This window comes from Ostrinia nubilalis, chromosome 19, assembly GCF_963855985.1.
Source record: "Ostrinia nubilalis chromosome 19, ilOstNubi1.1, whole genome shotgun sequence".
Classification (NCBI taxonomy): Eukaryota; Metazoa; Arthropoda; class Insecta; order Lepidoptera; family Crambidae; genus Ostrinia; species Ostrinia nubilalis.
In genome coordinates this window covers 5,997,218-6,019,488 of record NC_087106.1, presented here as the reverse complement: position 1 = coordinate 6,019,488, position 22,271 = coordinate 5,997,218, and the positions used below count along the sequence as shown (strand labels likewise).

The following is a 22,271-nucleotide window of genomic DNA, read 5'->3' as shown; positions in this document are numbered from 1 at the left end:
ACAAACATAACTTTTTGACACATCTAGCACTTTCTGTTGACACACACACAAGCCACATACCTACACCCAAAACACACACCTAACACATACACCTTACACACACACCTAGCACACAGACCTACAAATTTATGTAATCGTTGAAGTTTTGTATAAGTTTATATAATTTTAAAATAAAAATGCCAATGTTTATGGCGTCCAATGTGACGCTCTTTTAAAAAAGTGGCCTCCGCAGAATAACAGCGTCCTGTTCTGGGTCTACCTCAGAGCAGGACACAATGCTGAGCGGATGCCATTTTGGTCCACAAATGTGCAAGTATTGTAAACTGTATACTGTAATAATTTAATATGTTGGGCCAAATAAAATATTTTCTTTCTTTCTTTCTTTCTTGTTCATTGCAAGAAATTCTAGTATTTTTTTTCTCGTAGTATCGACGATCAGCCATCCATAGTCACAATTAGACAATTTTTTAAACAATTAATAAATTTAATAACTTACTTTGAACAAATAGTAGTAAACTCGTTTAGTGTCATGATCGTCTTCCCTGTGCATGGACATAAATATATTCTCCACATCAACCACTGCACCGAGCAAGCGGTTCACTTCTGTCACCGGCAAAGTTTGCAGCTGTGTAACATGTTTCTCTGAAAATAAACGTAAACCATAAAAGTGAAAGATACCTAGTCCAGAAATGGCGTGCCATGGGATTTTTGTCTATCAAAGAACATGGTAAGTTCATTATAACATAAAAATACTTGGAGCCCATACAAATAGTAGTTAATTCTTCAGTTTCATAAACGATTTGGCACTTGATTACAATAAAGGCTTTTGGTAGCAGCATTGGCTAATACAATGACTTTGTTTTATAACAATAAAGGTATCAAATATGAATACTCACCTAAAATGTGATTACAATTCCGGCACGGATCGTTGAAAGTAGCCAGAGGCTGGGTGTCAGCACGGGTATTGGTTTTAGCTGTTTGCTGTGTGACTGGTGTCTTCCAGCCATTGCAGGTACAATCTGGAGTCTGTAGATATGGAGACAAGAATTTAATTAAAGGAAACCCTTTGTATCAAAATTATCTAAGTGTTCTACGGACATGTTATAAAAGTTTATATTTAAGAATATTTTCAGCAAGTATTTCCCCAGAAAAATTAGAAGTGCTCAATAGAAAAGTAATAAAAATAATTAAATTTTGGTATGTAACAAGATACAAACTCCAGTTGTTACAATTCTTAGGTTTACGTAAAAACTTGATCTCAGAGCATGATAAATTGCTATTATTAACATTATCAATGTCAAGTTAATGGTTATGTTGACGCTGTTTACCTGACAAGCCGAATAAATGGCTAGTTTGAGCAGCTTCTTGTTGTGCGGCCAGTTGAACACCTGCTCCTTGCGCTGCTGGATGCGCTGCAGGTTGGACTGGCGCGACGCCTGGCCCTCGCTGCCGGCCGGGGTCGCTGCACTGCTCGAGGCAGTATCGTCTGCGGTGGGGGTTGACGTTGCTGGAACATTTTATGACATTGACCGTTGGAATACTAGATAGGAGTGAGAGTAAATTAAGTGTGTTGCTATCTGTGCAATATTGAAGATAGTGCAGTATTTGAATGAGTATGGCATAAAAATAGTGCTGATACTTGCAAAAGTATGGAATCACCATACTTGTTCCGAGCGATCGTAAGAACTAAATAGAAGATAAATCAAAATGGTATAATTTTAAAGATAATGTTTTATACTTTAAATTGATACTATAAATACATACATAATCATTAAGTTCTTAAGATGGCTCAGAACCAAACACAACGGCGTGATTCTATACTTTTGCTCGTAAGTATATAAAACAATAAAGGCTTGATATTTAGTAATGAATTATAACCCTAACCTAGCCCTAGAATGATGTAGCTTATATCAATATGAGATCAAACATAATTGTAAAAAAATGATTAAATTAATTTGATTCATTCTACAGCTTGGGTTTTAGATTTAGTTGTAGGATTAGCTTTAGAATTAAAACTAGATAAAAGAATGGAATATGTACATCGTGTTACTTTTTCTGAATAAATATAATTCTAATAATTTCGAAAAGCCAGTTATTTTCGATTTTATGTTTATTTACCATCATGTCCGTGTGTTTGTGAAGAATCAGCCTCTGTGCTCGTCATAGCGATATCATTGATTTCTTCCGACATTTGCACGTTTTTATTCCACTAGCTGGGCATTACTTTATAATACTATATCCGACAACACTTCATTGATGCGAAGGCAAAATCTAATGATGAAAAGTAAATAAATAACGCTGCGGGCAAGGTTTCCACTCGCGAACGAAATGAATTAATTTTTAATGAAATGTCATGTTGACAGTTTTGACGTGTCGTGTCGCCGAGATCACGAAGCTAAAGATAAAAATGGAGAATGGAGGGCAAACTTGGAACAAAAACTTGAGTCAAATACCTACTTATATCTATCTCGCTCTCTGTGGCCCTACCTCTCTTTTTAGTGTGAACTGTAGTATTGCTATCTTCTTATTAAAATCTCCTTGTAAATTCTTCAAAATAGCCAATTCACTAACCAAATCAGAAGATAAACAAATAAATAAGTAATATTTGAAACTAAGATTACCTAGTTTAATAAAAAATCACAAAATTGTCGGCCATTTAGGCTTAATGTGTTGGCGAATCAGGGAATTACAAACCCAATTCCTGGGGAATCGGTACCATGTGGCAACATCGGCCCAATCCGGCCCATCATGGCGGTTGTTTACTATTTTGTTTATTATGCAGTTAATTTCGTTTGAGATTGTTGACAGGATATAATCATTGTTTTATCACAAGAAATGGTGCAAAATTTTGTAGTGCGTGGTTGCGGTAGTTAGAGATGGGTTTCCACCCGGGTAAAAACCCACATGAGGGTAAAAACCCAATAAAAACCCGTTTCATTCCACCCGTGGGTGTTTACACCGGGTGAAAACAAATAATTTTATAATTATTTCAATTGGTATCTTTTCTTTATTTTTATTGAATTTTTCTCATTTAAGTTTATTGATTAATAAGTAATAAATCAAATTTAACACTAATATGCATTTATATCGTGGCCAAATCGTAAAATTGATCACGTTATGATGATGTGACCAATTATTTTATAAAATGGTGTTATTTCAAGAATCGTTGAACCGATTTAGAAGAAATTTAGTAGGAACACAATAATTTGTGATCATGGCAAGGACATGGAGGGGGGGAGGGGGGGGGGATGCCAAAGATGCCAAACTCTCTCTTTGATGACATTACGGTATAAAGTTACAAATAACAACACCAACTACAAAGTACTTCTGCTTAAAAACTTGAAATCGAACCGCCCTTCCGCCACTGTAACGCATTGTAACGTTTTTCAAGACCTCCTCTCCCCCCAGATTGCATTACGTAACACTAGAACGCCCCCTTAGCAACAAATACCACTTCTCACTTTAAAAAAACGCTATTTTTGTTTTCACCCACCAGAATGGGTGATAATGGGTAAAAACCGGGTTTTTACCCAAATCACCCAGTTTAAACCCAATCGGGTGAAATGGGTTTTTACCCACTACCCATCTCTAGCGGTAGTACGTGGTGTCCTGGAAGTGACATAAGATTCCACGCGTAAGTGTTTATTTCGTGATTTCCGATATTGGATCATTGTAAACATTTTTCACATTTTTTACAGTAATTTCTTCCTAAAACGTTTTACCAGTATTTACACTTATCACTTTTAATTATACCTATGTCAAGAAATAAAGATTATACATTGAGTTTCATTGAATTTGAGCAAATTTATATTTTTTGTTTATTTAGAAAGAGAGAGTCTGCCCACAGAGAGCGAGATAGTGATACATAGTTTGTGCTTCAAGTAGGTATTCGGAGTGTGGCCTCCATTTTTATCTGTAGCTTCATGGCCGAGATTACATTGCAGCACAGAAATGCATTCATTGGCTAATAATTTGGAGTATTTGTTACTATTGGCTAATTGGCACTAAATAGATTAATTTGACAGACAATCGACCAATTGCATTCAATACATTCATAGTTTTTTTATTTGTGATTTCGTTGTTAATTATTTGAAACAAATAGTACAAACAATAGTGATAACGTTATCTCGTTATTTAATAATTTGCCGTATGGATTTACTTAAAATGTAGATGATGATTCTCGTGCATGGAATGATATTTTTTTACTTTATTAAAAGTTTATTAGTAATTTGTATTGCACAAATGGCAATGCCAGATTTTGTATGGAAAGTGGCGTCTTTTTTTTTCGCGCGGCCATCGACCAAACTTTGTTTTTTGATTACAAAATAGTGTAATAAACCAAACTTACTAAGGCATGTATACCTCTAAACTCAGTCTGAACTGAGTTACGAGCATTAGAAGTTTGATTATTTTCATACTACTTAGATTTGCTTTTTGTGCGCAAGTTTTGTAAGAAATTGCAACAAAATATTGCGCTATTTTTTATTGCGCTGATTCTGCTCCATACTGATGTCTGGAGCCTTTAATGGATGATATTGCTTGTTTACACATACAATCTCACTATTTTGTTGCAATTTCTTACAAAACTTTGCGCACAAAAAGCAAATCTAGTATGAAAATCATCAAACTTCTAATGCTCGTAACTCAGTTCAGACTGAGTTTAGAGGTATACATGTCATAGTACGTTTGGTTTATTACACTATTTTGTAATCAAAAAACAAAGTTTGGTCGATGGCCGCGCGAAAAAAAAAAGACGCCAATTTCCGGCATTGTCTTTTAATGAGCTAAATAAGTTTGTGTCACGACGAGTGGGCTCACCACAACATTCGAGCGGCGCGCGGGATTCGAACCCGCGTCGTTCTTCGGATCACGAGTTGGCCAGTCCACTTCACCACCTTCACCGTTCGGCTATCGTGGCTTTAGTTTGCAAAATTGCAAGTATTTTTTTCTACTTTTTAGAATAGACTTTTGCACCGCACCGCGCGCACCAATTAAAACTTCGGGATTTGAACCCGATACCGCGGCGCACAAAGAGTGTCTACCTAAAGACTGGGCTACATGATCATAGTCATAAAAACCATAAAAGTTTTGAGAAAAAGAATAATAAGTACTTAACATGATGTACCTACTGAATATTTTGCTTCATCTTGTGCTTGTGCACATTCATGAAATGCAATATAAATACATTTTGACTTTGAAATTAATTAATTAGATGATAGGGGGTTAGGTAGTACTTGTAGATAGTGCCTATTCAGTATTCGGCCGTTTCAAACTTAGAAGTACTAAGTTTTGAAGCGAACTTGAAGTGTGAACGCTTTTGCCAATCTGTCCCTTATCTGACACGCAAGTAATAGGTAAGAGTAATTATCAATAAGTGCTTGTCGGATGAGATGAGTTCAACGATGAGTTCATCCAGTTTCAGAGTTCATTATCAACTGCTGGGATTGATTGACAGTGCGTCGATTCATAGCGTTGAAGATCCTTTGTGCCAGGTTATCAATTTCCTCGCGAGCTCACCGTTCTTTCATAGTGCCGGAAGCATTTTAATGGTTTTGCAGCGAGTGATAGTTCGTTTTGTCCGTATTCGTTACGGCTACAGTCTGTAAGCGTAGAGTGGAGTCTGGTGATATTGAAGAAAATAAACTCTCTTATCTAAAGGAAAAGTATTTATAATTTATTTACGTTTTAATTTTGTTCCTTGCATTAACAAAATATTTGGACTAATCTATAGGCACAGATTAAGTACTTACTTATACGACTAATGAGAGTAATTTAATTAGATGTTGACATTTTGTTCGACTTACTAAGGCTGGGTTGCACCATCTTACTTTAACGTTAACAAACGTCAAATATCTGTCAAACTCCATACAAAATACGCCGGTTTGGTGCAACTCGGCCTTAAACGCGTAATTTCGATACCTTGACTAAACTGAATCAACGCGGGCAGCGCGCAGCGTTGAGATTGGCTGAAAAAGTCAATGTCTCACAATCACAACTTTTAGCTCCTGGCTAGCCAGCTAAGTTCAAGTCCAAAGAACATTTTCCCTCTTTCTGTGCCTACTCGTAGAACATAGAAAATTATCTTGTTTTATTTTTTTATAAAGCATTAATAAATAGTCTCCAAATAGGTACCTAATCTAATATTCGGACTTGTGTTAGGACCGGCCGACAGAGATTGAACTACGAGTTTACAATACGAAATACGAGTAGCATTCCTCGAATCTCGCATCTTCTATTTCGAATAATTTCGATGCCGACACCGTTGGGCTATTGTGAATGAAAAGACCTCCAATTCAAATATTGAAATTCAATCAATCACAGGCGCGATCAATGCTGACTTTGAATCGAGTTTTGAAAGTAATTTAAACCACCTACCTACCTGCGAACCGAATTTACATAATTAGCTACTTATTTAATTTTTAGCGTTAAGAGTCGCATCTCAAACTCATTTGAAAATTATAAATAACATAAAAAACCGAACTGCCTAAGGCAATCGTGGGTTCAATTCCCGCCTTTAGGCAGTTCGATTTTTTCAAGTTATTATAATTTTCGAATTTACGTACGTTCGAAGATCCAACTCAAAAGACATTACAATTACTGAAATTATAACTTTAACTGAAAAGGATCGGGAAATAAATCGATTCTAATTTCAGAGAGTGTACGTGAAAGTTCAGAGTCCACAGAAGCTCGATTTTTCTCATCGGAATAAGGAAATTGCGGTCTCTAATTGAGTTTATTCGGAAAAAACACAGTTGGCAAGTCTTTATTCAATGCACGGCGACCTTACTATGAATTAAAAACTCACGGAGCATCTCTAAACTTTCGAAACAACTTAAACTTTTGGCCTGTATCGTGAAATTTCAAAAATACGTCGCATTTATTGACTATCTATGAAGAAAAGCTTTTCTCTAAGTGATTATTTTTCGCAACACTTTATAACTGTTAATTATTATAATAAAGCAAGCAACTTATTAAATACTTAGTTTAGTAAAAATCCGAAGTTTCACGATGCATGTTAATTCCAGTGTTTGTTAGTAGCTCATAGCCGAATAAGTTCTGAGAGAAAATTTTCCATAGCTAGACTACTATTGTTTTTTTATCAATCTAAATAGGTTAATTAATTAATTATTGTTGAAGTGAGACATGCAAATTCGTAAATAGTTGTATGCGAGCAGCGAATTCGAAAACCGTAGTTTGGACCGAGTCCTGTCGTCCTTCCAATTTCAGTCTGCGTTGGGACGCGGCTCGCGTAGACATGTTCTCTGTTGCTGGAGGACTCACGTAAAATATTCACGTAGTGATTCATTTAATCGTAATACTTAAATGGAGTTAAATTAATAATAGTTATATTTCACTTGATCATGATGTCGGAGGAAATGGCTACCCGTCTTTTCCTACGAGTCAACGAGACTTACGAACATTTTTACAACCGATGCAACAACCTTTCGAACTTTGACTGCACTGAAGAAGAAATGCTATGGTGGATGATGGGTTCCCGCCGGTTACCTTTGAAAGAAATAGTGCCGATCAGTATCGTACTTGTGGTGATATTTTTGACTGGTGTTATTGGTAACGTGTGCGTTTGCGTTGTGATCGTGAAGCACCCGGGATTGCATACGGCTACTAACTATTACCTGTTCAGTTTGGCGGTTAGTGACTTGCTGCTGCTGTTATTTGGTAAGTTTATAAGTTAACTTTTGAGATTTCATTTAACTTTAAGGGGATTCATATTAGTTTTAAGAAACCAAATTTTCGTGTCAAAATTGCCATCGAAACTAGTAATGGAAAAAGTTTGGCATCGCAGAGCCGGAGGCGTTTCAAAGGCAGATGTCATAATTTCCTTCGATATCAGATTTTCATTGAGGAATAAGCGGAGATGTTATCACTTTATTAGATACTAACACAGAGTTTGGTGCTACGAGTTATGTTTTAATGTTGGCATATTAAAATTCGTGCCGGAATTTCCCAATTTTCTTTTCGACAGATAAATGTTGTCGTATAAGGGACGACGGATACTAAAGTTTATTTATCAATTTAACTAATTTTTTTTTAAAGTGTCGTTCATAATGGAGAGCTGCGATTGTAATGCTAATGACTCTAGAAATTAGCCTTAGTCTATCTATTTTCTTACTAATATTAATAAATCCTGTTAATTCCATCTTTCCATTACATTTAAAACGATATTCAGTTATTTGTCAAAATTACAACGATAAAATAAAATAAATAAAAAATTAAAATAAGTGTCAAGTCGGTCTTTCTACGAAACTGAATTTCACGCGGACGAAAGCGCGGGCAAAAGCTAGTATTATAATGCTTAAGCATCCCATTAGCCCAATCTGAAACTACACACGTGTTTCTCTTCAGTGTCCATTAGGCCGAGTTTCCGTACCTTCCCTACCTACCTAGGGTACCGTTAGAGTCCTAATTACAGAGATTTATAAATCACTTACGAGCCTAGGAAGTGTTGGGGGTAGCAATCAGGGTCGTAGCCAGGAGAATATCTAGTTCGTAACGAAAAATAAAAAATAAACGTTATGGGGCCCCAAACAATTTAATACGGGCCCGTCTTAGTATGCTGCGCCACTGGTTGTGATCCTTTAATGTTCTAATTTTCTTCTTATGCTTTATTCCTGTTACTCAGACCGTAATAGTCACTAAAGACTTGGCTTTGTATGTACTTGTATTGAATTGCTTCTATAAAAAGTTCAATGGGTAAGTACCTACTTATACCTAAACGTCAAGTCATATGTCCAGTGAGTACATAATGTACTTAACTCAGTCTTAAATGTCGCGTTAAGATCCGTGTCTTTCTATTTTGGTCTGAACTGGAATGCGAAAGTTTAAAATCGTTAAAATTATTAAATTTGTGCGGAATTGAATTAGCTGTTTTCAGACATCCCAGACCTCTGATTATATTATGAGACCATGTCTACTACTTAGGCAAAGGAATATTTATTAGTTTAAGAAGATAGAAATAAGAGTCACCGTATTGGGTGTTAAATGAAAGTTAAATAGGTAGCGTACGTAAGTATTTTATCTAACGAATTAGGGGTTGTTTGGTAGGTAATAATTATTAGGGGTGAGTAGTGCAGTTAGTAAGGTGGTATTACTACCGTATTACGAGTACTATTACCTAGAGGAGTGAAGAGAAATTGGATCAAAAATTAATTTTGTATCATACCTTGAAGTCTACCGAAGCTTTTTACACCTACCATTTAAGTATACATCCTACATCTGAACTAATTTTAACTTACACGAAAGTTTGTGAGGATGGATGCTTGCTAATCCTTCACACAAAAACTTCTAGAAGGATTTTGATACATTAAAGTGGGCGTAAAGTAAAATGGGCTGATAATTTCTATGAATCTACCTGGATAGTATGTGTTTATATTATGTTAATCTTTTCTCGTTAGTTAAATAAATATATAGACACGATGTTGTAATTGAAGGGAACATTATTAATACGCTATGATAATATTGTGATTCGCGTTTATGTTAGGCTTAGTTGGAATTTGGAGTAGGTAGTATGTAATGTTTGGTAATTTGAGATAGCATTACATACATATATCTAACCTACTTAATATCATAGGCATATGCCTATTATGGAATACTAGGAATACTAGTTAATGCCCGCGGCTTCTGCGAGAATTTGGGTTGTCAAGGCAAAACACAAGTCTACTTTTTAACCTAAAACATAACGTAAGTGCGCCTATTAACGACCCCCCAAAATTTGTATTCTATTACCGCCCTATTTTTCTTTCTTTCATGAAAGACATAATAACAGGTTCCAGAAAACACGTTACCTAAAAAATATCTAGATATGTTTATTGACTATCAAAACGATTAAAGTTTGTGTTCGTAAATAACCAGTAAACGGAGTTATTTGACATTAAATGGGACGCGCCCGCAACGGACGCACTTTTCATACTGACGCGCTCCCAGCTACTTAAGGTGCACCTTGTTATTAATTAGCGATTTTAACACATTTAAAATGAGTATACCAACACGTTTTTGCATAACAATATTAATTCGTACTTTAGTTTCCTTAATAAAACTTCAATATAACCCTCTCGCTGTATTTTTGTGGCTTAAATACAATTTTAAATAAGGGCGGTAATAGAAACACTTTTAATAGTTTGGTTTCTAATAACGACCCATGGCGTTGTTAGAATTTTGATAACGTTTTTTATTTTAGTATTTATATCTTTAATTACGCATTTCACCTCCATTTTGTTATCTTGATCGATTCATAAGAATATTTCACATAATTAAATCAATTAACGCCATATGTTAATTGTCATAGGTTTGGCATAAAACTGCAATGAACATTAAAGAATATCTCTAATAATGTATGACAATAGATTTTATAAAAACCTGTTAAATTCTAATTAGTACCTATTTGATATAAAATAAAACCTAATAAAAATGACACTTCACTGATCACGTCTTTATTAAAGTAGATATTTTAGCTGGTTACTGTTTTTTTTTACGGTCGCTAATAGAATAAAGTAATATTCATACTTAATTCTATTACCGCCTCATAACTATAACGCCACCTGCGAAGACTTATAAGCCTTTATTTTGTATATACCTAACTAACATTTATGACATGACACCAAACCAATCATGCGTTATCACAACTACTATGTAACTTTTTAAGATCTTTTGAATAATAAAAAAATAATTTAAAATAATTATACAGACAGTGTCCAATAAATTGTCCACAGTTTAAATTAAAATACACAATTACACACAACTAAAATCAATCAAAAACTAATTTAAAATTATAGTCAAATTAAAAATAGAAATAAAATATTAAATGAAAATTAAATTTTATTAAAACTCAAATACAGTTTAAATAATGACCCCCACTACTCAATACCGGGTACCGCGTAATCAAGTATAATAGAGGAATTTATTATTTTACTATTTCTGCTTGATTATTTATTTATTTTCGAGAAGCGTGCCTTTTCTCTTTAAATAATTTTAAAAAAATAACTTGAAAAAAAAAAGAAAAAAACAAATTCAACTAAAACTAAAAGCAAAACAAATTTAACTTGAAAAAATCAAGTGGTTCCCGAGCCTCTGAGTGGGAATCGAACCCGTGCCTCTTGAATATACCCAATTGAAGAGCAATATTCTTAGCGGTCGGTAATAGAAACAGAAAAAACGTTAATAGAAACACACCTCGTCTATAGGTCGGTTATAGAAACAACTGCTTCTTCAGATTAAATTGCTATTTATTAATTATTGTGTGATTGTATACTCATTGTTACTACTTGAATTCAAAGATTACTTCATCATTGTTATAAATAAATTAAAGTGTCTTTTCTATCACCACGTCTTATATCTAATTTTCTAACGTTTATCCGAAGACAGCTTAAACTGGCGGTAATAGGCGCATTTACGTTAATTAAAGTCAACCATTACAAATAGGCCTCCTCATAGAATGCAAAATTCATGTAACAATACGAATTTGACTAATCTCTAGCTTTGAGAAAAAATGAATCTTTTTTATAAAGGTGAAACCACCGAGTGTGTCATCAGCTGTACTTGTATTTTTGGAACCTAGACTTTCCAAGGGGAAATGTAATTTCAACGTTAAAAACATTTATTTGCAGTAAGTAGGCTGAAGAGCCCTTTTACTAGTCCCAATGTTTTTGTATTAACCATTGCTTTGGGACAATAATGTGGGACAGTGCTGTTCGTAGCTACACCCACGCCATGGCACTGTCCCATTAAATATAGCACAAATACCATAATGAATGTCAGCTTACATAAAGATAAAGTGGCTATATCATATAACACTATGTATTGGGAGGTTATGAAAGATAGAGAGAACTGTAGAAGAGATTATACCTACATCATTTATGATCTTCTATAGTAAATTATTGGGTATATTAAGTAAATATTGGGTAATTGAGTTGTTTACCTGTTTCGGTAGGTAATAGAGATACGTAACATTCGAACCCAATTACTGCTGTCTGTGCCAATATTATACGTTAATCTGCGATCACATTCTAAGAAGATATTACCAATATTACTTTGATTTGTAATATTAACGAAGTTATAAATTCAAAGTAAAAGAAATATGAATAGGTAGGTACATAATGCCTATAAAATTCATTTAATTCTTTTTTAACATTTTAATATTAAACCATTTTGATAAGCACAACATTTTAAATAGCTATTGTTCGGTAAAATGATTGTAAGAGCGTTTTCCGGAAAGTCCAATAATGAGATTTTAAAATTGTGTTATTCGAGAGATTTCGCGCTGACAACAAATTGATTCGCCCTTCAATATTGGTGCTCGTATTATTGAGATGCAGAATACTTTATTTTAAGCCATTTTATTCACAAAAAAAAAACACTTTCAATCATCTCTTTTTTTCATAGTAAATAGGTATTTTTTAATAACTTGAAAAACTCGAATTACTTACAAAAGATGTGAATCGAACCCACAACCTTTTCTTTGCCAGGCGACTGCTCTTCCATCCGAGCGTGGGTTTGATTCCCACCATAGGTAATTCGATTTGTTCAAGTTATTTAAAATTTAGTTTGTGTAAATTTGATTTTATTTAAATTGAAATTGAAGATTATATAATGTCATGAAACACACTAACACCTTTGAACAAGATGGAGAATAATTTACTGTCGGAGTGCTTGAAATTAACGACAAATATGTCAAGTTAGCTTTGTGTATAGAGTGCTACAGACAAAAGGAAAGCTCTAAGTTTGATTGATCGATCTAGCGTCCTAACGGAATAATCGATTAAGCACTAAAACTGGTTTTGCTTGGTACAGTTCGGTTTCATTGGACTAATTCACTGATCGTTAAGCTTCTTGGCGATTGGCATGATTTATTAACCTACGTTTAAAAAAGTATACAGTAATTACTTAAAGAAAATTAGTAGGTACATATTAGTTTTCAACAGAATAATCAAATTTTTACTATCTCTATTAAGTCTAGTCAATTCAATTGATTTATATCTGTAAGTGGTTAAGATTATTTAACGCAACAAATTAAAAGTTTCAACTTTTTAAAATAAAAATCCAATATTATCACAACTGCTCACTTCAGCTTTATCCTAAAACAATATAACTATTGGTTGTTTCAAAGTCTTTATTGGTTCTGGTTTAAGGTTATTTAAAAAAAGAGTATTTCTCTTGTGGAAAGATTTCATGAATGGGCAAAAATCCTTGTAAATGTGATCCATTTTCCGGTAAACAGCGGTTTCGTTTCACCCCATTCCCGGTAGAGTCTCTCTTTTCGTACATCTTAACCTTGACACGTCAATATTTGACTAATAACAACGCGGATACAATAGCATAAAGGTGAGTATAAACTAGAACATTTACTTGTAACAGAACAACGAGCCGCTCTATTTTTTACGTGGCAAACGCTTTAAAAATTGACGTTTTAACCATTCTATACAGGGTGTTAGGTAAATGGGTATATGAGCCGACACTAGCCCATGTTAACATGGTCATATAAATGGTATGGTGAAGTCAGAAAATTGATATCTTCATTTTAATTATTTTAATTTTCATACAAATCGGATTTTATAAAATTTACATGGGCTAGTGTCGGCTCATATACCCATTTACCTAACACCCTGTAGAATAGAACATCACATTACACGAAAATGCTCTAGTGTATATCCACCTTAAGTCGATCGTAATAACAACCAATTTGTTGGGAGCTGTCAGCCGTCAGTAATGTCATGATCCAATCAATTCCCACAGGAAAACCCCGCTTTTAATAATCTCTGATTTAATATCTCTGATACATCGACTTAAATGTACAGTATACAGCCATCAAAATACACTTTTTGTTGAAAAATGGCATCTATTGCGACTACATAAGGCCGTGTGTTGATGTGTTGTCGACTGTATATTACGTTCTTACGACCAGTAATGTAAAACAGCGATTAACGGCTTAGCAGCTTTACGAAGCTCGATGCAGCTCAAGCGCTTTGAACACGAAAACTTACAGTAAGCTTTATTAGGCAAACCTCAAATAAAGCTTGGTTTTATTAGCAACAAACCTTTTTTCGTATCATTCTTTCTATGTTAACTAAATAAACGTTGTTGAATGTAGTACACGTACCGCACCCTACTTTACATATTTTTATGGCAGCCCATTTGTGATATCTTCTTTACATAATTTAACCAAACATGCTCCATTTAGGCAGTAATATTTACAAATTTTTCACAACAATATAATGAATTATTTTGGAATTTATGCAAAAAGCTTTCGTCATCAACAGCCTGTGTGTGTGTGTGTGCCAGTGGATTGTAAAGGTCCACTGCTGGACTATGAGCTTCCTCCACTCTAGTGGAGGGTTTTGCCATAATCCCCACTCTAGGCAGGCGGGTTGGAGATCGAAATGCCAAAAAGCTTTATTAAACTTCATTTTAATAGGTATTTTGTCGTTAGTCTTTCGTCAGTAGCTTTATAATCAGGTTAAAACGTGGCAATTTGTATGCTATTATACAGGGTGTTAGGTAAATGGGTATATGTGCCGACACTGGCCCATGTTAACATGGTCATATAAATGGTATGGTGAAGTCAGAAATTTGATATCATCATTTTATTTTTTTAAATTTTCATACGAAATAAATTTTATAAAATCCGATTTGTATGATGAATAAAATAATTAAAATGAAGATATCAATTTTCTGACTTCACCATACCATTTATATGACCATGTTAACATGGGCCAGTGTCGGCACATATACCCATTTACCTAACACCCTGTAAATCAATTAAGTAAACCAGGTAAATGAAACCCTAGGATTCCTGGGATTACCGCCGCTACGCCGCCACGACGTAATTTCGTAGCAAGTGGAGCTACGAAAGAGCCGTAGTAGCTGCGTAGCTACGAGACGATTTGTTATTGCTGTCGGTGCTGTCGGCGTCTCGTATAATCCGACAGATGGCGGTGTACTAGGTAGATCGTGTTAAGGCGCCTACGGTCTAGTAATTTATTGTTGGTTAACTAACGCGGTATAAATGTATATACTTCTTAGTTAACACGACAGTTATGAGTTTATTTGTGTAATTTGTAAGGACATATTGATTACTAGCTTTCCGCCCGCGGCTTCGCCCGCGTGGAATTTTGTCTGTCATAGAAAAACTTAATCGCGCGCGTCCCTGTTCAAAAACCGGGATAAAAACTATCCTATGTCCTTTCCCTACTCAAACTATCTCTATGCTAAATTTCATCAAAATCGGTGCCGTGGTTTAGGCGTGAAAGCAAGACAGACAGACAGACAAAGTTACTTTCGCATTTGTAATATTAAGTATTGATTTCCAATAACTGTCCTCTCTCCACTTGTTCTAGTGATAAGACCGGCTAATTAAGCGGTTAATTGTGTTTCTTGTAGTTATCGGTTTGTGGTGTAGGTACAATTATGTATCTCCATGTAATATCAGTGTAATATAACTTATATCACAATTAAAATAGATACCGCCCTAGAATTGGACCCGATTTACGTAGTACCTCTCAACTCTCAGGGGACACAAGTTGAAGGACTCCAAAAATAACCAGCTAAGTGGACTGGAAAGGATGGCAATGGAAAAATACTCGTAGGGGAGACCTAGGAGAGTTGTGACAGAGGTGAGTTGTGACAAGGACGATTTCTCCTTAATTAATATAGTTAGGAAGCTGGTAAAAACGTTTGTTTGTCGCTTTTAAGACGCTCTTCTTGACTAAGTACCTGTGGGCGGCGCTAGAGGCACGGTTACGTAAATATGACGTCTGTGTACAAAAAAATGCGAAAAGTAAGTTTTTCGTCAAAATTTAATTTAAGTTTATATCATGTTTTAGTATAATGTGCACTGTTGTGTTATTTTTTCTCAAGTTGCATGGTTATTCAGGTCTCAAAATGTAGCACTGATATTTTGTGTGCGCATCGTGTTTAGAAAATAAAAAATATTATTCGAACCAAGTCGTCATTTTAAACACCTAGGAGAGTTGTGACAGCCTGTCACAACTCTCCTAGCTTACTTAATTTTTCTGATGGGCCATTTCCACGATGTTTTTAGATGTTTTTTTGTGTGTTAGTAGGTTCATAATTTGTATAATTGCCTGCTGCTACTTTTTTGATTCTGAATGCCTAATAACTATACATGAATGCCATATAGAGGAACTGCTTGCTGGAGTTGAAATAATCACTTGATAAGCTAGGTTATGAAGTGATTAGGTTAAAAAGGGTTAAAGTTTAAGATAATATGCTGCCTGCGACCTCTTACAATCTAAACTTGTCAAGATATATTAAGAAGAAAGAGACTTATCAAGTAAACCCAGAAGGCGAAGCTCCGTCTATGGATTATACCACCGCGACTATTTTATTTTTACAGAAGAGGAAGAAAATATATTTAGTGACTATATTAGCTAAAAAATATAATTAAAAAATCCAGTGTGGGAGAAAAATGAAAGCTGGAGAAATGTGGCTCAATTTGTGTAACGACATCCTATAACTATTTATTTTAATTGTTACTAAAGGATGATTAAAGTACTTTTTTGCTAAAAAATTATATTTGATTGAGTATTATGGTATTTTATATCTAATAGATGAAATACAATGCTCTCACAACTCACCTCGCTACCTGTCACAACTTACCTCGGTGCTAGGAGAGTTGTGACAGAGGGAGTGGTCTAAGATTTTGGTGATTTTCTTAGAAACCCTAATACTTTAGTTAACTTTGGTGATTGTTTTGAAAACAGAAGGAACGGCGCTACATACATTTGTATGATTCATAGCTGTGGAATGTTTTTTGAGCGAGATATGGCCCCAAAAGTAAAAATTGTCACAACTCTCCTAGGTCTCCCCTAGTGTCCTTCCAGTTATGATGACAACTTTGTGTTTGTTGTGGACAAGAATAACTCGCAGAATTTCGTCGTCAACCCATTACCTAACTTTTGATGGAGCTAATTGTACACTAACTCAAAATAGAGTACTATACTAATACTAGCTTTTGCTTGTGGCTTCGCTTGCATTGGCGTACTACAGAAAGTTGCCTTAATCACGGACTACGGGTGTCTATGGGCACCGTGATCCGTCGCTCGTTTGCCTCCTTTCCAAAAAAAACCACCCTCATTGAATCACTTTATCTATTTGTGAAAACCGCATGATAGTCCGTTCAGTTATTTTTGAATATAACACGAACAGACGCGGCGGAATATTTTGTTTTTTACTTTCTTCTTCATGTTTCTAATAAATACGCACGCAGAACAGTTTCGTGCAATCAGTGAAGTAAGTTGTAGAGACAGAAAATGTGATTGCAATTCAGTTTTAAAATTGCTAGGTACTTTTAAATTTATTTCGACGTGTAAGGATGTACCTATTTTTTACGCCAACACATTTTGGAAAAGTCGGCTAACAAACCATGTTGCCACACAGTTTAACTGAGTTGCGGAGTGTTATCCAACTCTAGAGCTGTGTTAACTTGTTGTACTTTAACTTTGACAAACGTCAAAAATCTGGCAAACTCCATACAAAAAGCACCGGTCATCGTTACAGTTACTGTTAAGTTAGGTGGTGCAACTCAGCCTTAAATCGATGTGTAGGTACCTATTTTATTCCACCAACACAGTCATGTAGAAAAAGTCGGCTAACAAACCCTATGCCACAGGGTTAACTGAGCGGAATCATAGTGGAGTGTTATTCAACTCTAATGGTGGTAAAAGTCAGTCTCTGGGGAACACATTAAAGCCAGGATAATGTGTAGTTGGCCACAGCAATTACAGTTTAACACAACCTCGGTTTTAAGTTAAACAGGTAAGGGTTAGTTGCGGCCAACTGATAGTTGTTTCAAAACTGTTTCAACTTATTACGCCAAATAATTAGTTCCATGTTGAGTGGATTAGTAAACTAACTAACCGACTAACGAGTACAGTGATTTTGTAACTTTATTTTAAGTGGAGGATTATTATTATTGTTGTAACTGAATAGGAAGATGGCAGGTCAACCTAAACACTGTGGTGATAGGACTACATTATTCTAAACTAGCGGCCGCCCGCGACTTCGTACACGTGGACCCGTTTTACCCCGTTTTAACCAATGGTAGTACTCTGTGGTAGTACACTGTGATTTAAATACATAACATTTCTTTATTTCATAAAATTTCTGTATTTAATTTACGAACGTCAAAAGCAGTAGTTTGAACAGTGCTTGATGGATGGCGTTGCACGGCTTCGTCGTCCGCATGAATATTTACGAACGTCAAAAGCAATGTTGATAGATGACGCTTTTTTGTAAATATTTCTTACGTCTTATTTATTTATTGAAATTTGGTTTACAACATATCGTCATAAATTATAGCCTATATGTTATTCTTGGTTATAAACAATAATACTGTAAAGTTTCGTCGAAATCCGTTCAGTAGTTTTTGCGTGAAAGAGTACCTAACAAACATGTTGACATCCAGACATCCTGACATCCATACAAACTTTTGTATTTATAATATTAAGTAGGATGGATATGAAATAGACTATATTAAATACATCTAAACTTATAATAAATCTGTAGAGGTCAATTCTGTACATGAAATATATTTTCAAAATAACTCTCAGGGGTCACCCCCTGTGTTAGTGATCGATACTGATGCCAAAAATGCAATCAGTAAAATTTTTGTCTGTCTGTCTGTCTGTCCGTCTGTATGTTCCTTATAGAAACAAAAACTACTCGACGGATTTTAACGAAACTTGGTACAATTATTCTTCATACTCCTGGGCAGGTTATAGTATACTTAGGAATTCCCAAGGGAACAGGAATTAGCGGGAAAATCCTTTTGTATGAAAAATCTAAACCACTTAAGTTAGACGCTTGAAATTTGGCATGTAGGTACCTTAGTAAACTTAAAGCTTAGTTACAACAAGTAATTCCCGAAATTCCTACGGGAACGGAAATTAGCGGGAAAATCCTTTTGTATGAAAAATCTAAACCACTTAAGTTAGACGCTTGAAACTTAAAGCTTAGTTACAATATGGAATTCCCGAAATTCCCACGGGAACGGGAATTAGCGGAAAAATCTAAACCGCTTAAGTTAGACGCTTGAAATTTGGCATGCAGGTACCTTAGTAAACTTAAACCTTACTTACAACAGGATATTGCAAAATTCCCACAGGAACGGGAGTTAGCGGGAAAAAACATTTGTATGAAAAAATCTAAGCCGCGTAAGATAGATGAAGGGGGTAAAACGGGATCCACGCGTACGAAGTCGCGGGCGGCCGCTATAATATAATAAAGTCAGAGATTTGGCAGGTGTGTAATAAGCTGATAAATGATTCAATTATTATAATTTAATTAATCACATTGAATCTATGTCTAGTTGAGTTTGAATTGAGAATAGTGTTGTCGCTTCATATGTTTGTGCACTGATTGATCAATTAGTTCCATATAAACAGTGAGAAGATGATTACCATGAAAAAAAGTCGCAGTCACGGCTAGTCTTATCAAAACAATATACCACTTAACCAACCTCTTAGATTAATAAAGCCTAGACAAGCGCTTCGTCTAAAGTGTGGCAAAAAACTTATGTCATCCACATACGTTGTCAATTTTTCCGAAAGAAGAGTTTTAACGTTTTAACAATTTTAAATGTTTTTTAATTAATAATCTATCTAATAAGACATTTAATTAAAAAAATACCAGTCAGAATGGTCCACTCTAGTTGCCTCACTTTTCTTGCGCGTACCTACATACCTGTCTAGACTTTATTAAGACCAGTTCTCCTCAACCGACTGAGCTGGTATACTTATGTAAGTATATACCTAACCTTGAACTTGACCACGTTTATTATCCGTTATACAGGGTGTTAGGTAAATGGGTATGTGAGCCGACACTAACCCATGTTAACATGGTCATATAAATGGTATGGTGAAGTCAGAAAATTTATATCTTCATTTTAATTATTTTAATTTTCATACAAATCGGATTTTATAAAATTTATTTTGTATGAAAATTAAAAAAATTAAAATGATGATATCAAATTTCTGACCTCACCATACCATTTATATGACCATGTTAACATTGGCTAGTGTCGGCTCATATACCCATTTACCTAACATCCTGTATAGTGTTTCTAAGACTAAAGTTCGGACTAAACTAGCCAGCTCCATCCATCATATCAGGTCCCCAAAGTTTATCTAAACAACTTGGTCCCTTTATTTTTCGGTTGACAGTATAAACGGGATGGGTTGGGTCCAAGAAAGTGCGCCCTAAATCATCAAACATACACATACCTACTTTGACTTTGTAAACTATGAGGAAAAAGTTGTCAAATAGGTTAACACCTGATGTAGAGTGGAGCTACAGATAGCTAGCTTTTGCTCGCGGTTTCACTCGCTTTCTCGATTTGATTGCCTTTCGGTTTGCTTTCTGTCACGGTTTTTCTACATTTAGCTAACTGTAGTTTTGATTGAGAACTCCTTAATATTTTATCTTAGAAGTTACTGTAATGAGAGTATTATGTATAATGCTGTTGGCATGAAATAAATAAAGTTTTGGAATAATTTGAACTAAGTCTCACAGAATCTAGAATACAAGGAATATAATATATCATCAAGTGCCCTAGTTTTTGGTTGTGGTAGCAAAAGCTATTAATGTTATCCAATTTAGTAGCTGTACTTGAGTTTATTCTAAGTACCAATAAATTGGACAAGTAAGGCAATCTAAGGATTAATTGCGAGACTGAGGTGACTTTCAAAGGAAAAGTGCCAGGACCATTAATCAGAAGCGTAGTAAGGGTATACAAATTTTAATGGACTCTTTCAAAAGTCTCTTCATCGATATTGTCGTCTGACTAAGAATATTGTCGATGAGAGTGGATTGCGGTCTTTAACGTGATTAATTGTTGTTTTGTTCTCCGGTACGACAAGGTTTAGAGATTTAAATGTCTGGAAGATGACTTGAGTTTAGAGATTTTACAGTAAGTACTCGTATCTTCTTGCACATCCTCCTTTCTTTAAATGTTAACATTTGTGTAGGTATACTGTCGCTCCTACGTGATTTTTTATGCAGAACAAGGCAGGTATTTGACTGCAAATCGCACCTGATGTTAAGTAGGTATATCTAACCTAAATAACTGAAATATTGTATTTGAATGCAACAAAATATATATTTTTAAATAAATCTTTGGACAATTTCGCACAGCGAAAGCTAGCCCCAAAGTAATCAAATTATGTTTGTGTTATGGGTGCTAGCTTAACGGATATACTACTTATATACTTTTTAAATGTAGGTACATACATATTATACATACAATAGTAACACCCAAAGCCGTCACAGAAATTAAAATTTATCATTTCAATTTCTGCCCGGCCGGGAATCGAACCCAGGACCTCTCGGCATAGTACTCCGTTCTGAACCACTACCCCCAAACGGTCGACAATATGTATGTTTCCTATTGAAAAATAAACTGAACTAGTGAGGCAAGGTGCCTTCAGTTTATTTGCGGTTACAAGACGGCCTAAGTGATCGGCAAGCACTGCTGTATTTACTCAGGTCGGAGTAAACACTCGGTAGGAACCATTTAATCAACTGTATTTTGCTTTCTTGTGGGTTATTTGACATAAGACACAAGACAATAAAATCCAAATAATGGTAACAGCTTGTGCCTTTCTGGCAAAGAGGGGCTTAACATTAACCGAGGCAGCTGTGGACAATTGAGCACGCCTCGACACTGATTGAAATGAGCACTTTTCCCGCTGAAGCATTCATCATCATCATTTCAGCCATAGGACGTCCACTGCTGAACATAGGCCTCACCCAATGATTTCCACAATGGCCGGTTGGTGGCGGCCTGCATCCAGCGCCTTCCCGCTACCTTTATGAGGTCGTCGGTCCACCTTGTGGGTGGACGTCCTTTCCGGTACGTGGCCTCCACCCTTGAAGCATTATCATATTTAATTTCGGATCAAGAGTCCAACTTTATAATCACTAGGTAGACTAGACCACGCGTTTTTAAACACTAACTTTTAATTAGCATTTCAACATTTTACTCGTGAACATTTCAACTAAGCCGTTCTAGAATTAACTCCTTAACGTAGGGCTTAAGGTAAGGCAGAAACTTGAGTGCAGTGAGGGATTAACCAGCTGAAGCCTGATCGGATTTTATAGACAGAAGATAATAAACAATAGTCTACTTTTCACACCTGCGAGACAATGCAATGTTAGGCTTTTAACACTTTCATCAATCGATATTTTACAAAAAATCCTTCTAAAAGAGCGGAGTGTAGAAACTCCTTCATTTATTGTACCTA

At 35.3% G+C, this 22,271-nt stretch overlaps 2 protein-coding genes across 2 annotated transcripts in view; one reads left to right on the top strand and one right to left on the bottom strand.

Annotated features, from left to right (window-relative positions):
• The window catches only part of LOC135081118 (histone acetyltransferase KAT2A), a 34,476-nt gene extending 32,137 nt beyond the window's left edge, over positions 1 to 2,339 (bottom strand). Inside the window, exons 1-4 of the mRNA XM_063975862.1 lie at positions 2,119 to 2,339; positions 1,329 to 1,507; positions 897 to 1,026; positions 497 to 642 (exon numbers count right to left, since the gene is read on the bottom strand). Coding sequence (XP_063831932.1) covers positions 497 to 642; positions 897 to 1,026; positions 1,329 to 1,507; positions 2,119 to 2,191 — 528 coding nt within the window. The 5' untranslated portion in view covers positions 2,192 to 2,339. The remainder of the gene's footprint in view (positions 1 to 496; positions 643 to 896; positions 1,027 to 1,328; positions 1,508 to 2,118) is intronic.
• Positions 2,340 to 7,376: 5,037 nt separating this feature from the next.
• The window catches only part of LOC135081109 (neuropeptides capa receptor-like), a 117,224-nt gene continuing 102,329 nt past the window's right edge, over positions 7,377 to 22,271 (top strand). The window contains exon 1 of the mRNA XM_063975849.1: positions 7,377 to 7,677. Coding sequence (XP_063831919.1) covers positions 7,377 to 7,677 — 301 coding nt within the window. The remainder of the gene's footprint in view (positions 7,678 to 22,271) is intronic.